The following is a 13,552-nucleotide window of genomic DNA, read 5'->3' as shown; positions in this document are numbered from 1 at the left end:
TTAGAGGCAGCACAAACTAAGGTGGAGTCATCAGCAAATTGGATGACTGCAGTGTCAGGGATGACAGAGTGTAGATTATTTATAAAGATGTTGAAGAGCATGGGTCCGAGGATGGACCCCTGGGGAACACCAATAGGTGTGGGCAAGAAGGAAGAGGTAGAGTTCATCCATCTGACAGCTTGAGATCTATCAGATAGGTAACTGGAGAACCAGGAAAGAGTATTTGGGGAGAGATTAAGGTTGGCGAGATGAAAGAGTAGGTGTGTATGGGAGATGGTGTCAAAGGCTTTAGAAAGATCTAGTAGTACTGTGGATACAAGGAGTCCAGAGTGCCAGGCTCGATTGACTGTTTCAAGGAAGGATAGTAAGGCAGTAATGGTGCTGTGGCCGGGGTGGAAGCCATGTTGGGTGGATGTAAGTAGGTGATTCTGGGTTAGGAAAGGCAAAAGCTGGTGGTGGACACATTTTTCTAGGACTTTAGATATTGGAGAGAGTAGGGCAATGGGGCGGAAATTAGAAATAGTGGTGTTTTTGCCTCCTTTATGGAGAGGTAGGATGTAGGCCGAATGCCAAAGTTTGGGTACATATGACTCATTTAAGGATCTGTTTATCAGGATGCTAATAGGGAGAGCAATACTTTCAGCTGCGCATTTGAGGAAGGAGGAGGGTATGTTGTCAGGGGCATTGGAGCATGGCTTGAGATTAGATAAGAGCCTTTTTATGAAGCTGGTTGAAACTGGTTTGAACTGGAAATTTAAGTGACATTTATTAAGATTGTTGGGTGTTGAGTAGAGGGTGTTAGGTGGATTATTGTTTGGGAATGTTTTGGTTAGATTAGCTATGGATTCTGTGAAGAAGGTGTTGAAGTGAGAACTCAATTCCTTGTCAGTTAAACTAGGGTCTGGGCAGGGATTATTCTTAGACCCTGGGTGGAGAAGGGAGTTAACTGATTTCCAAAATTGTTTTGGGTTCTTATTATTGTTGGACTGAAGTTTACTATAGTAGGTTTTTTTTGTCTAAAGTGATTAGTTTTTTTACTTGGTTGCGAAGTTGGGTGTATTGGAGCAAGGCAGAAGGCAGTTTGTTTTTCTGATAATGCTTCCAGGCTTTGTCTCTGAGATGCATGATTTGTTTAGTTTCTTTTGTCATCCAAGGAGCAGAGTTAGTTTTGATTCGTATGTTTCTTAGAGGGGCTAGGGAATTCAGAGTGTCTAGGAAAATAAAGTTAAAATGTTCTACAGCATTGTCTAGGGGGAGAGTGTTGAGGATTTGCCAGTTAATTAGTTTGAAGGTGTTTCTGAAAATTGTAGGGTTAAAATTGCTAAGATTTCGAGTTTGAATGTACTGGTGATGAAATTGGGTGGAATTAGCTGACCGATGAGTGAAGGCAGGGAGATGGTCACTGAAAGTATCAGGGATGGTGCCTGAGAGAATTATTTTGTTGGGATGAGAAACTAGAATCCAGTCTAAGATGGATCCTGGAGGGTGGATTTTGTTAGGATGAGTTGTTGAATGCATTACTTGCGTGAAGTTATATAGGTTAATGGATAGAGAAGGGGAAGGTGAGTTGATTTTATTCCAGTCAATATTAATGTCGCCAAGAATGTAAGTTTCATATTTTATTTCAGTTGAGGCCCAGTGAAGAATATTTTCAAGGGTAGAGATGTTGTCTCCTGGGGAGATATATAAGGAGATAAAGCAGATATTCTTACGTTTATTCAATCTGAGTAGACCTGCAGTTAGTTCAGTATTTTTGAATTGTGGGGTTGGGATTTGCAGAGGGATTAGAGAGAGATGGTTAGAGTAGATTAGAGCAGAGCCTCCACCTTTTTTATTTAAACAGTCATTTCTGAGGATGTGGAAACCTGGAGGTAAGATTTCAGGGTCAGTAATATAAGGTTTTAGCCAGGTTTCAGAGATGGCTAAGATGTCTGTTTGGTTGTGGTTAATCCAAGCTTGTAATTGGTGGATTTTGTTGTTGAGGCTCTGAGCGTTGATAGTGAAGAACTTAAGTGTATTAAGAGAGAAAGTAGAGGAGGTAGAGGAAGGGGGGAAAGGGATGTTTGTAGTAGGGGAGGAAGGGGGTGGAGTGAAGGGGTTGTTTCTATAGAGGCCGGGGCCTGGGTTAGGGTGGATATCTCCAGATAAGGCTATGGTGTTACTGGCACCAGCTTTTGGCCTTTTGGGTTGGTAGGATAGGAAGTTGTTTGGGGTTGGCTTTAGTTTAGGTTTGACAATTTCTGTGGAGGTGGAAAAGACTTTGGGCTGGAAAAGGTGCAGTAGTTTAGGTGGAATAAGGAAGGAGAATATGAAGTGAAAGTGATTGAGTAGTGGAGGGTGTAGGTGAGTGTATGGGATGGGATGGGGGAGCTGTGGAAGAGTAGGAAGTAGCATGATAAAGGGGAATTAGTAAGATGAGAAGGGAGCAGGGGAGTCGGGTAATGGTGAGGATTTGGGAGGGCATGTTTACAAAGGATGGGTTAAAGAAGGGTAAGAGTGGGAAGGAAGGGAAGGCTAGAGGAGGAGAGGAGGTAAAGAGGAAGAAGGGGTGTTATAATTTAGCAAATGGGAGAGGGGGAGATTAGACAAAGAGAGGGTATAGCAGAGAGGTGAGTGGGGAGTAAGAGTAGTGTGGGAGGGGTAAGAGAAGAGAGTTGAGGGAGGAGTAAGAGTAGTGTGGGAGGAGTAAGAGAAGGAGGGGAAATAAGAGGAGGACTGAGAATGGTTAATTGATAAAGGAGGGAGGGGCCATAGGTGACTCTATAGTCAGGCACACTGACGTCCCACTCACCAGGCTAAACAAGGAGAAGGCTACTGTCAGATGCCTGTCAGGTGCCAGGATCCGTCACATAACCCATGCACTCAGGTCACTCCACAACAAGTACAAATATGACTCTGTCATTGTCCATGTTGGTGTGAATGACCTGAGACATACCTCCCTGGACTACATGAAAAGAGACATGGAAGAACTCTCTGATCTTGTAGCCCAGGCAGGTATGACCCTAGCGCTGAGTAGCATTCTGCCATCACCCCGAATGATACCGCAGTACAAGGACAAAATGACTGACTTTAACAATTAGCTAAGCTTCTGGTGTCATTCTAAGGAGATCCAGTATCTGTCTGCTTGGGAAGACATGGTCGACAGATCACGATGCTTTGCCACAGATGGCCTGCACCTGTCACCCCTGGGATTCTGGATACTGGCTAAGGCTCTTGCTTCCCATATAGTGCCATTTTTAGGCAAGGTTCAAATAACAAATTCACCACCGTAACAGGAACAGGCAAGTAAAAACTGAGGGTAATGCTACTCAATGCTAGAGGTCTAAATCTCAAAATGCACTCATTCGAGGCACTCTGTAAAATGGAGAACATTGATATATGTGCAGTGACTGAGACCTGGTTCAAGGCTCCAGAGAGCACCCCTGCCCTGCCAGGCTATAACTCATACCACACTTTTCGGCCATGTAACCTGGATCAAAACACCAAAGGTGGAGGTGTGTCCATATTCATTAAGGATATCCACGCCTCCAGGCTAGTTACTCAGCATAATGCATCCGAGGTTATCCAAGTGCAACTAACTCTGGGAAAAACTGCAATCCAAATTGCAGCTTGCTACACATCCCCCACCATGTACCAGAGTTCCCACTCCTCTTTTCTTGATGTACTGGAAAATATTAGGGTTCAACCAAACACTCTAATAATGGATGACTTCAACTACCCCACCATTAACTGGGAAAACTACTTGTATACCAACTCCTTAGCTCAACACTTTATGGAATTCATAAACTCCAATGCCCTGGATCAACTTATCCACACCCCCACCAGGGGCAACAATATCCTAGACCTAGTCATTACCAACATGAGTGACCGGTGTTCCACACCTGAAGTCAACTCCTCGTTGGTCCGATCCGACCATAAGCTAATCACCCTTGATATCCACATCCCGCCCCCACCCACCATTAAGGAAACCATGGTAAAAAATTTTTCCAAAGCCAGCTTCATGCTTCTTAAGATAGAAGTGGTGAACTTCTTGACACCCATGCAGATGGACAATACGGTTACAACTGCTGAATCCTACACAAATGCACTCTATAAGCACTTACACGAGTGCATGGATCATGCTATCCCAAAAAGAACTAAGACACTAGCCTCCAAAAAAAGGAAGCCAATCTGGTGGTCCCCTGCCATAAGCAAACTGTACAACAGAAGGAAGAAACTGTTGCAAAAGAGAGTAAGATCCCATGAGTGGAGGAGCTCCCTGGTCAGCCACAGTAAGAAGCTGAGATCCCTTATAAGATCCTCCAAAGCTAGCTACGAAAACAAATTCACCACTAATTCCAAGGACAACCACAAAGCATTCTATAGCTATGTCAAGAATCTCAATGGCAACACCCAGATCTACTCTGAGTTACAGAACAAAGGCACAAAAATTACAGAACCAACTGATATTTCCAACATCCTGGCAAATAGGTTCAGTGCTAAATTTACCCCCCTCTCACCCCCTAAATGGCCCATATCTATACAGGAAGAATGCAGAGTCCTTGTAATCACATCTACACAGGTAAAAGCTGCACTGTCTAAACCAAAAACACATCATCCATGGGATCAGACAACATCCCAGGCTGCATTTTACATGAACTTCAGAACAAACTGGCTCCCCACCTAAGCATCATGTTCAATAATAGCCTTGCATCGGGCTTTGTGCCCACTGAATGGCACACAGCAACAGTTATCCCACTCCACAAAGGGGGAGCCACCACTAATCCCAGGAACTATCGACCTATTAGCCTGATGAGCCTGGTCTACAAGGCCATGGAACGTATCATCATGGAACTCATAAACAAAGACATTGGTAACCTCCAAACTCTGGATCCCATCCAGTTCAGGTTTGTGAAAGGCAGATCATGCCTCCTGAACCTGATCGACTTCTTTGAGGCAGTCACCAAAGCCATAGATGAGGGTAAGGTGGTTCACACAGCCTATCTTGACCTTGCCAAGGATTTCACACCATCCCCCATTCTGGAATTATAGCTAAACTCACTAAACTAGGTATAAATCCCTACGTCACAAGATGGGTTGACAACTGGCTCACTGACAGAACCCACACTGTAAAAGTTGCAGACTCCAAATCTGACCTCAAAGCAGTGACAAGTGGAGTACCACAGGGTTCCGTCCTGGGACCTCTCCCGTTTGGTATCTATTTCTCTGAAGTACAGGCTAACACAGAAGGCCTCTGGCTAATGAAGTTCGCAGATGACTGCAAACTAGGAGGCATAGTCAAGTCCCCAAATGATGTGGACATCCTACAGAAGGGCCTCGCTGAGACAGATGCCTGCTGTCAGAGCCATGGCCTCAAACTCAATGCCAAAAAGTGCAGTGTCATCCCCTTTGGTAAAAAACTCTGTACCCATGAACTACCACATAGGCAGCAATCTACTTAACACCGAATGTGTGATAAGAGACCTTGGGACCCAGGTGGACAGTAGACTCTCCTTTGATAGTCACATCACCACAGTAGTCAGGAAGTCCTTCTACATGGCACACCTCATCATAAAAGGGTTCTTATCCAGGAAAAAGAGGTCATTGTTCCCCTCTACTCGACACTCATTAGACCCCATTATAGAGTACAACACCCCTTTTGGAATGTGCCTCACAAGACATCTGCAGCAGCTGGAAAGGCCACAGAAGTACCTCACAAAGAGGATTACCGGCCTCAAACAAATGCCCTACACTGACTGCCTCAAAAAACTCCATCTTTACTCCATAGCATATCGCCTACTCCGAGGTGATCTCTGCCTAACATATGAAGCTATGTCAAACCCAAAGCTGTTGGACATGCTACACCTAAAGAAATCCCAATCCCTCCGAGCTATATGCTCTAGGGACCTAAACCTTGTCACCATAATAAACAGGACATGCTAGAGGGATATATTCCTGTCCCAGAGACTTCTCATACTCTGGAACAGGCTCCCCATCTATGTCAAGCAAAGTTCTTCATTAGCACTCTTCAAGAAAAATCTTGATGAGTGGATGGGAAATAGGAAATACACCCTGGGGATCACTTCTGTGTCTCTTCTCGACAGTGGCACAGGAAAATAACTTTTTTGGGTGGGGTAAACCAGGGAACCTTGTTGGCTAGGCTTACGTAGGCCCTTGGGCTGATAGCCTAGTACCTACATATGAACCTATGAACCTATGAATCTCCGTACACAACCTCACATTGTCCGCCATGTCTAAATCCCATACCACACTGCACCTTAAAGACACAGCAAACCATAAAGAGCATACCACACCACAACAACTTCAGATTTGGAAAACTATCATTTGTTAAAGTGCAGTTTCAAATAACTGCACTATCTTTATTTTCATCTCAAAATATTGAAAGTCGATCTTTCAAATATTTCGAGACTTCAAAGGGGACCCATTTGCATGCGTACTTGTGTATGTATGCATGTTGTGTGTATGTGCATATGCATGTTTGCATGTCTGTGTGTGTGTGATATATGCATGTAAGTGTGTGTGTGTGTGTGTGTGTGTGTGTGTGTGTGTGTGTGTGTGTGTGTTCTCAGATGTGCCTGTGTTACACATGCATGTCTGTTTGTACGTTTCTGCATTTTGTACATAGTTAACGTAAACATTCTGCTACTTGTATCTGTGCAGTTATTTCTATTTGTAGGGAACATAAAAATGAGGAGCAATTTTTTTTTTGCATTTCATGTTGAAAGGGTATTTATTTCAATATAATCTGTACAGCATTTTAAGATATCTTATGTCATTTTGAATTTTCACAAGTAATCAGTCATTAACAAAATGAAGCACACGTGCTGGAATCTTACTTAACAGTAGCACAGTAGAAGCAAACAGCCAATGAATTAGCACAAATCTGCTAATAACAAGTACCAGCTGTGTCTGGCATAATAACTGTAACATTGACAGAGCTTGGTTTACCCGATGATTTATCAATGGTTTTGCTTGAGACATTCAAGTCTAGAGATTCGTGGCCAACGATGCAGGAGAAGGAATGACCATGGTTCCAGTCTTCGACACGAATATCGAGCTTGCTGTACATGGAGAAGGACTCATTTCCTGCATCTCGTAACTTATTGGTGTGGCTGTACTCATAATCTGGGACTGGTGCCCCATTGTGGTGCCACTTGAGGAAGAGGTCTCCGGGAAAAAAATCTTTCACCAGGCAGGTCAGAGATGCAGTTTGACCATTAGAGAGATCTTCTGATGTGGGTGGAAGAAGAACAATCTTAGGTTTTTTCAGTATTCCCCCTGCAAATAAAATGATGTGATCAGCTCTTTTTCATTTTATAGCATTCTTATCACACTTTTGTGAATTTGTATTATTTCTTGCTTTTCTGTGCACTATAAGTAATGTTACAACAACATCTTAACTGTATCTCAGAGCTTGCTGGGCTATTAAATTACACTTGGAGAATGCTCCCATTTGCTTTGATGGTAGAAATTGATAGTGTAAAACAATTATAGCATGCGTTACATTTTATAGCAACACAGTTTTTCCTCCCAGCTGCTAGGTGCAAACATTAGTAAAGAAAAGTTGGAACAGCACTCTGATCCACACTAACATTAAAGAGGTGTGATGATGGTTGAGTTTCCATCATGAATGCTTAAAGCTTTAGAGAAACACTTCCCATTAGCAAGACACTATCTAATCAGATAACTGACTGACTAATATACACAGTGTAATGAGGTAAGGATATCTGCGAGGTACTTTAGTCTGTGAAATACTAAGGTTCTGTATCTATAAGGTAATATATACTAACCAGCAGTATACACAGTGTAATGAGGTAAGGATATCTGTGAGGTACTTTAGTCTGTGAAATACTAAGGTTCTGTATCTATAAGGTAATATATACTAACCAGCAGTATACACAGTGTAATGAGGTAAGGATGTCTGTGAGGTACTTTAGTCTCTGAAATACTAAGGTTCTGTATCTATAAGGTAATATATACTAACCAGCAATATACACAGTGTAATGAGGTAATGATGTCTGTGAGGTACTTTAGTCTCTGAAATACTAAGGTTCTGTATCTATAAGGTAATATATACTAACCAGCAGTATACACAGTGTAATGAGGTAAGGATGTCTGTGAGGTACTTTAGTCTCTGAAATACTAAGGTTCTGTATCTATAAGGTAATATATACTAACCAGCAGTAACATGTGAGGGAGGAATGGAGATAAAGTGAATCTATCAGAATATTTACTATAGCGGCAAACAGCGGGGCTACCTACAGAAACAAAGTGAGACTTGGGAGACGCAACACATTGAGAACGCTACAGAACATGCTTCTTATGGAATTAAATGAAGACTTTGACATAGTAGCACTTTTGTCACTGACTTTAAATGAGTGCATTAGCCCTACTCAGCCAGAACTACAAGGAGCGTGCATGGGAAATAATGACAGAACTACAAGGAGCGTGCATGGGAAATAAAGACAGAACTACAAGGAGCGTGCATGGGAAATAATGACAGAACTACAAGGAGCGTGCATGGGAAATAATGACAGAACTACAAGGAGCGTGCATGGGAAATAATGACAGAACTACAAGGAGCGTGCATGGGAAATAATGACAGAACTACAAGGGGTGTGCATGGGAAATAATGACAGAACTACAAGGGGTGTGCATGGGAAATAATGACAGAACTACAAGGAGCGCATGGAAATAATGACAGAACTACAAGGAGCGCAGCATGGGAAATAATGACAGAACTACAAGGAGCGTGCATGGGAAATAATGACAGAACTACAAGGAGCGTGCATGGGAAATAATGACAGAACTACAAGGAGCGTGCATGGGAAATAATGACAGAACTACAAGGGGTGTGCATGGGAAATAATGACAGAACTACAAGGTGTGCATGGGAAATAATGACAGAACGACAAGGGAGTGCATGAAATAATGACAGAACTACAAGGGGTGTGCATGGGAAATAATGACAGAACTACAAGGGGTGTGCATGGGAAATAATGACAGAACTACAAGGGGTGTGCATGGGAAATAATGACAGAACTACAAGGGGTATGGGAAATAATGACAGAACTACAAGGGGTGTGCATGGGAAATAATGACAGAACTACAAGGGGTGTGCATGGGAAATAATGACAGAACTACAAGGAGCGTGCATGGGAAATAATGACAGAACTACAAGGAGCGTGCATGGGAAATAATGACAGAACTACAAGGGGTGTGCATGGGAAATAATGACAGAACTACAAGCGGGTATGGAAATAATGACAGAACTACAAGGAGCGTGCATGGGAAATAATGACAGAACTACAAGGAGAAAATGCCTGGGAAATAATGACAGAACTACAAGGAGCGGCATGGGAAATAATGACAGAACTACAAGGAGCGGTGCATGCGAAATAATGACAGAACTACAAGGAGCGTGCATGGGAAATAATGACAGAACTACAAGGAGCGTGCATGGGAAATAATGACAGAACTACAAGGAGCGTGCATGGGAAATAATGATAGAACTACAAGGAGCGTGCATGGGAAATAATGACAGAACTACAAGGAGCGTGCCTGGGAAATAATGACAGAAGACATCTGGGCATGTTTTGAGGAGTGATGGCTCAGAATGGGAACTTGTCACTTGGACCCTGGGGCTAGAACCTGATACTGCTGTTCTAGTATGATCTGCGTACATGTTTTATGCACCGTAGGTAAAAGACAGAACAACTGGGTAGTAAGTAAAAAGACAGCTCTGCTGAGGCTATTTTGTAGGACAATGTGAGGGACTAACAGCAATGTCAACGTATAAGAATTAGGACTTGGCTGATACGTTTGCATGTGAGTAAAGTTTTCACCTTACACCTTCTGGATCTGCAATCTATCCTGACCTCAGGTTACTGCCAATGTGGAGTTCCCATATTCTCCCCATGTATGCATGGGTTCTCACCAAGTACTCCAGTTTCCTCTGATTTCACAAAATACATACTGTATAAGTTGACTTATTACTCCAAACATTCTGTAAGCGCTGTATTAATACTTACTGCTGTGACCTGTGATCCATAAAGGACCATTTCACTTACCTGGTAAACAAACATAGAGAAAAGCAGCATAACCTACCTACAAACAAAGTTATAGTTAGGATTAGGGTTAAGATTGGTTAGGATTACACTCAGACTTAAAATGTTTGCGTGTGGTACATGTTAGGCATACTACTACAGTTAGGGATTAACCTATGGGATGACAAAAGCATGGATTACTTCTTAAACAGTTTACTAACAGATGTGTGATTGTAAGAATTTTGAAATGTAAAATAACATGAACAGAAGGATTATGGCTAGGGTTTATTACTTATTTACTTATTTTATTTAACTTATTCAGTAATCACTTATAGGTTCATAGGTTCATAGGTTTATACTAGGCTATCTGCCCTAAGGCATTTATAAGCCTAGCCCAAAGTTTTGTGGCTTACGCCACCCCTTATGTTAAAAAATACTGTGCCCATTAGTTTGTTGTGCCTCTGTCCAGCAGTGACACAGAGATGATTCCGGGGTAAACCTACAATCTCCCATCCACAGGTCAAGATTTCTCTTGAACAGAGCCAGCGAGGTGCTCTGCCTCACATGGACCTGGATTTTATTCCACAGCATAGGGAGTCTCTGAGTGATAAATCTATCCCTCCAGCATGTCCTATTTATATCCATGCTAAGGTTTAAGTCGCTTGCTCTAGTGGTTTTGGTGGATTTGGATTTTTTGAGGTGGAGCATGTCCATTAATTCCGGGTTGGACATGACCTTGTATGTCAGGCACATGTCACCTCTGAGCAGACGGTATGCAACTGAATAGAGCTGGAGTTTCTTCAATCTGGCAGCATATGACAGATTTTGGAGTCCCTTTATCCTTTTGGTGAGGAACTTTTGGGGTCTCTCCAATTGCTGCAGATGTCGGGTGAGATACATCCCGAATGGGGCATTGTACTCGATCATTGGTCTGATAAGTGAAGAGTACAGGGGAACAATGAACTCACTTGATCTGGATGTGAATCCCTTCATGATCAGGTGGGCAATGTAGAAGGTCTTTCTAACCACTTTAGCAACGTGAGTGTCAAAAGAAAGGCCACTGTCAACCTGGGTCCCCAGGTCCCTGATAACCTCTTCTGTGCTTAGTGGATTGCCGCCTATATGATAGCTTGGGGTTACCTTGTTTTTCCCAAAGGGTATGACTATACATTTTTTGGCGTTTAACTTCAGGCCATGGTTACTTATTCTATTTAATTTATTCAATAATCACTTATCACTTATTTACTTATTTTGTTTAATTTATTTAGTAATCACTTATCACTTATTTACTTATTCTATTTAATTTATTCAGTAATCATGTATCACTTATTTACTTATTTTATTTAATTTATTCAGTAATCACTTATCTACTTATTTTATTTAATTTATTCAGTAATCACTTATCACATATTTACTTATTCTATTTAATTTATTCAATAATCACTTATCACTTATTTACTTATTTTGTTTAATTTATTCAGTAATCACTTATCACTTATTTACTTATTTTAAATTATTCAGTAATCACTTATCACTTATTTACTTATTCTATTTAATTTATTCAGTAATCACTTATCACTTATTTACTTATTTTATTTAATTTATTCAGTAATCACTTACCTACTTATTTTATTTAATTTATTCAGTAGTTAAACAGGCTGTAAGTACTCCAAACCACACTATTTATTGTGAGCGCTTTCGTCAGAGACAATGCTCCAACTTCATCAGACAAAAAAAAAAGACAACAATTAACCACTTTATATACTTACAAGTGGATGCAATTAAACCAATCACAAATTAATCATCAGTAAATGACATTCACTAATTCATGTAGGGTTATAAAAACATCTAACTCCATTATGGCAACAGTAAACAATGCAACTAATACAAGATATCTTCTCCATTTACAATGTATATACTTAAAACCATATACAAAACATATCAGAAACCTATACATAAATACATGCATATAATAAAAATATACGCTAAAAATTAAAAATTAACAAAGTATTATACCCTTTCAGCTAAAGTACTAGGGGAGCTAAGCACACAGTTGATACAAGTGTGAGTAATTATAAATTAAAAATTAAAAATTAAATCATTTTTACTTAAATTATTCCTACATTTAAAAATGCAACTTATGTACCTGAATATATATGTATATGTGTGAATAAGAGACCAAAAAACATGGTCCAGTAGACAAGTATATATAAATGCAACCTTATGGTAAATATGACACTGACTGTAGGTAGGCAAACAAAGGCCAGTGTGACACTTACTGTAGGAAGGCATACAAAATATACTTAAATACATAGTTAGAAAAACTAAAGTGCTGGTCCACAAGCTATTGGCACTACCTAGCAAGTGCTTTAAGCTTTAAAAGGCATTTGATTGATATGTATTCGTTAAGACCAGGAGGTATGTGGGCTAATGTACGAACTTGCCACATAAGCTCACATTCCTCAAGTTTAAGTTCCCATGGACCTTCTCATATATTATGTTCTAACTGTTGTATTACTGTAAACACAAACTTGTGAGTGCGGTAATCTAAAATGTGTTTTGCCAACGCATTTGTAGTAATCTGTTTGTGTATGCTGTACTGGTGTTCGTATAGCCTTTGTTTTATTTATCTTTCGGTTTTGCCAATGTAGTATGATGCGCATCCCTCGCATAAGGCTACATAGACTACCTCTTTGGTGTCACAGTTAAATGTGCCTTCTATATTGTATGTTCTGTCTCTAATACAAAGTTTATTGTCTGTTTTAATAAATTTACACTGAGGGCAACTGCCACATTTTGCCATACCAAGACTACCCTTACATATTTTTCTCTCTTTCTCTAACAGGCATTTCGTATTGGGTCCCCTCCTATACCTGAATCGTGGGGTTGCTTCCAATATTTTATTAAAACCATTGTCTTCCAAAATTATGGTTCAATTCTTAAAAAGAATGTCCCTAATATTTTTGGAATCTGTAGAATAGGTAACAAGAAATCATGTGCCTGTATCAAGTGTTGGGTTCGCCCAACAGTGTATTCATGTACATAAATTGCATTTTTAAATGTAGGAAAAATTATTTAATTTTTAATTTTTACTTTATAATTACTCACACTTGTATCAACTATGTGTTTAGCTCCCCTAGTACTTTAGCTGAAAGGGTATAATACCTTGTTAATTTTTAATTTTTAACGTATATTTTTATTATATGCATGTATTTATGTATAGGTTTCGGATATGTTTTGTATATGGTTTTAAGTACACACACTGTAAATGGAGAAGATATTTTGTATTAGTTGAATTGTTTACCGTTGCCATAATGGAGTTAGATGTTTTTATAACCCTACACGAATTAATGAATGTCATTTACTGAAGATTAATTTGTGATTGGTTTAATTGCATCCACTTGTAAGTATATAAAGTGGTTAATTGTCGTCTTTTTTTTTTTGTCTGATGAAGATGGAGCATTGTCTCTGACAAAAGCGCTCACAATAAATAGTGTGGTTTGGAG

At 40.4% G+C, this 13,552-nt stretch overlaps 1 gene segment (V, D, J or C); it reads right to left on the bottom strand.

Annotated features, from left to right (window-relative positions):
• Positions 1 to 6,714: 6,714 nt before the first annotated feature.
• LOC122815143 overlaps positions 6,715 to 13,552 on the bottom strand; it is a 115,251-nt gene continuing 108,413 nt past the window's right edge. The window contains 1 exon segment of the C gene segment in view: positions 6,715 to 7,278. Within this exon segment, the coding sequence occupies positions 6,887 to 7,278 (392 nt within the window).

This window comes from Protopterus annectens, chromosome 11.part0, assembly GCF_019279795.1.
Source record: "Protopterus annectens isolate FY-2018-M chromosome 11.part0, PAN1.0, whole genome shotgun sequence".
NCBI lineage: Eukaryota > Metazoa > Chordata > Ceratodontiformes > Protopteridae > Protopterus > Protopterus annectens.
The sequence above is the reverse complement of the archived record's forward strand: the minus strand, read 5'-3'. Positions and strand labels throughout refer to the sequence as shown.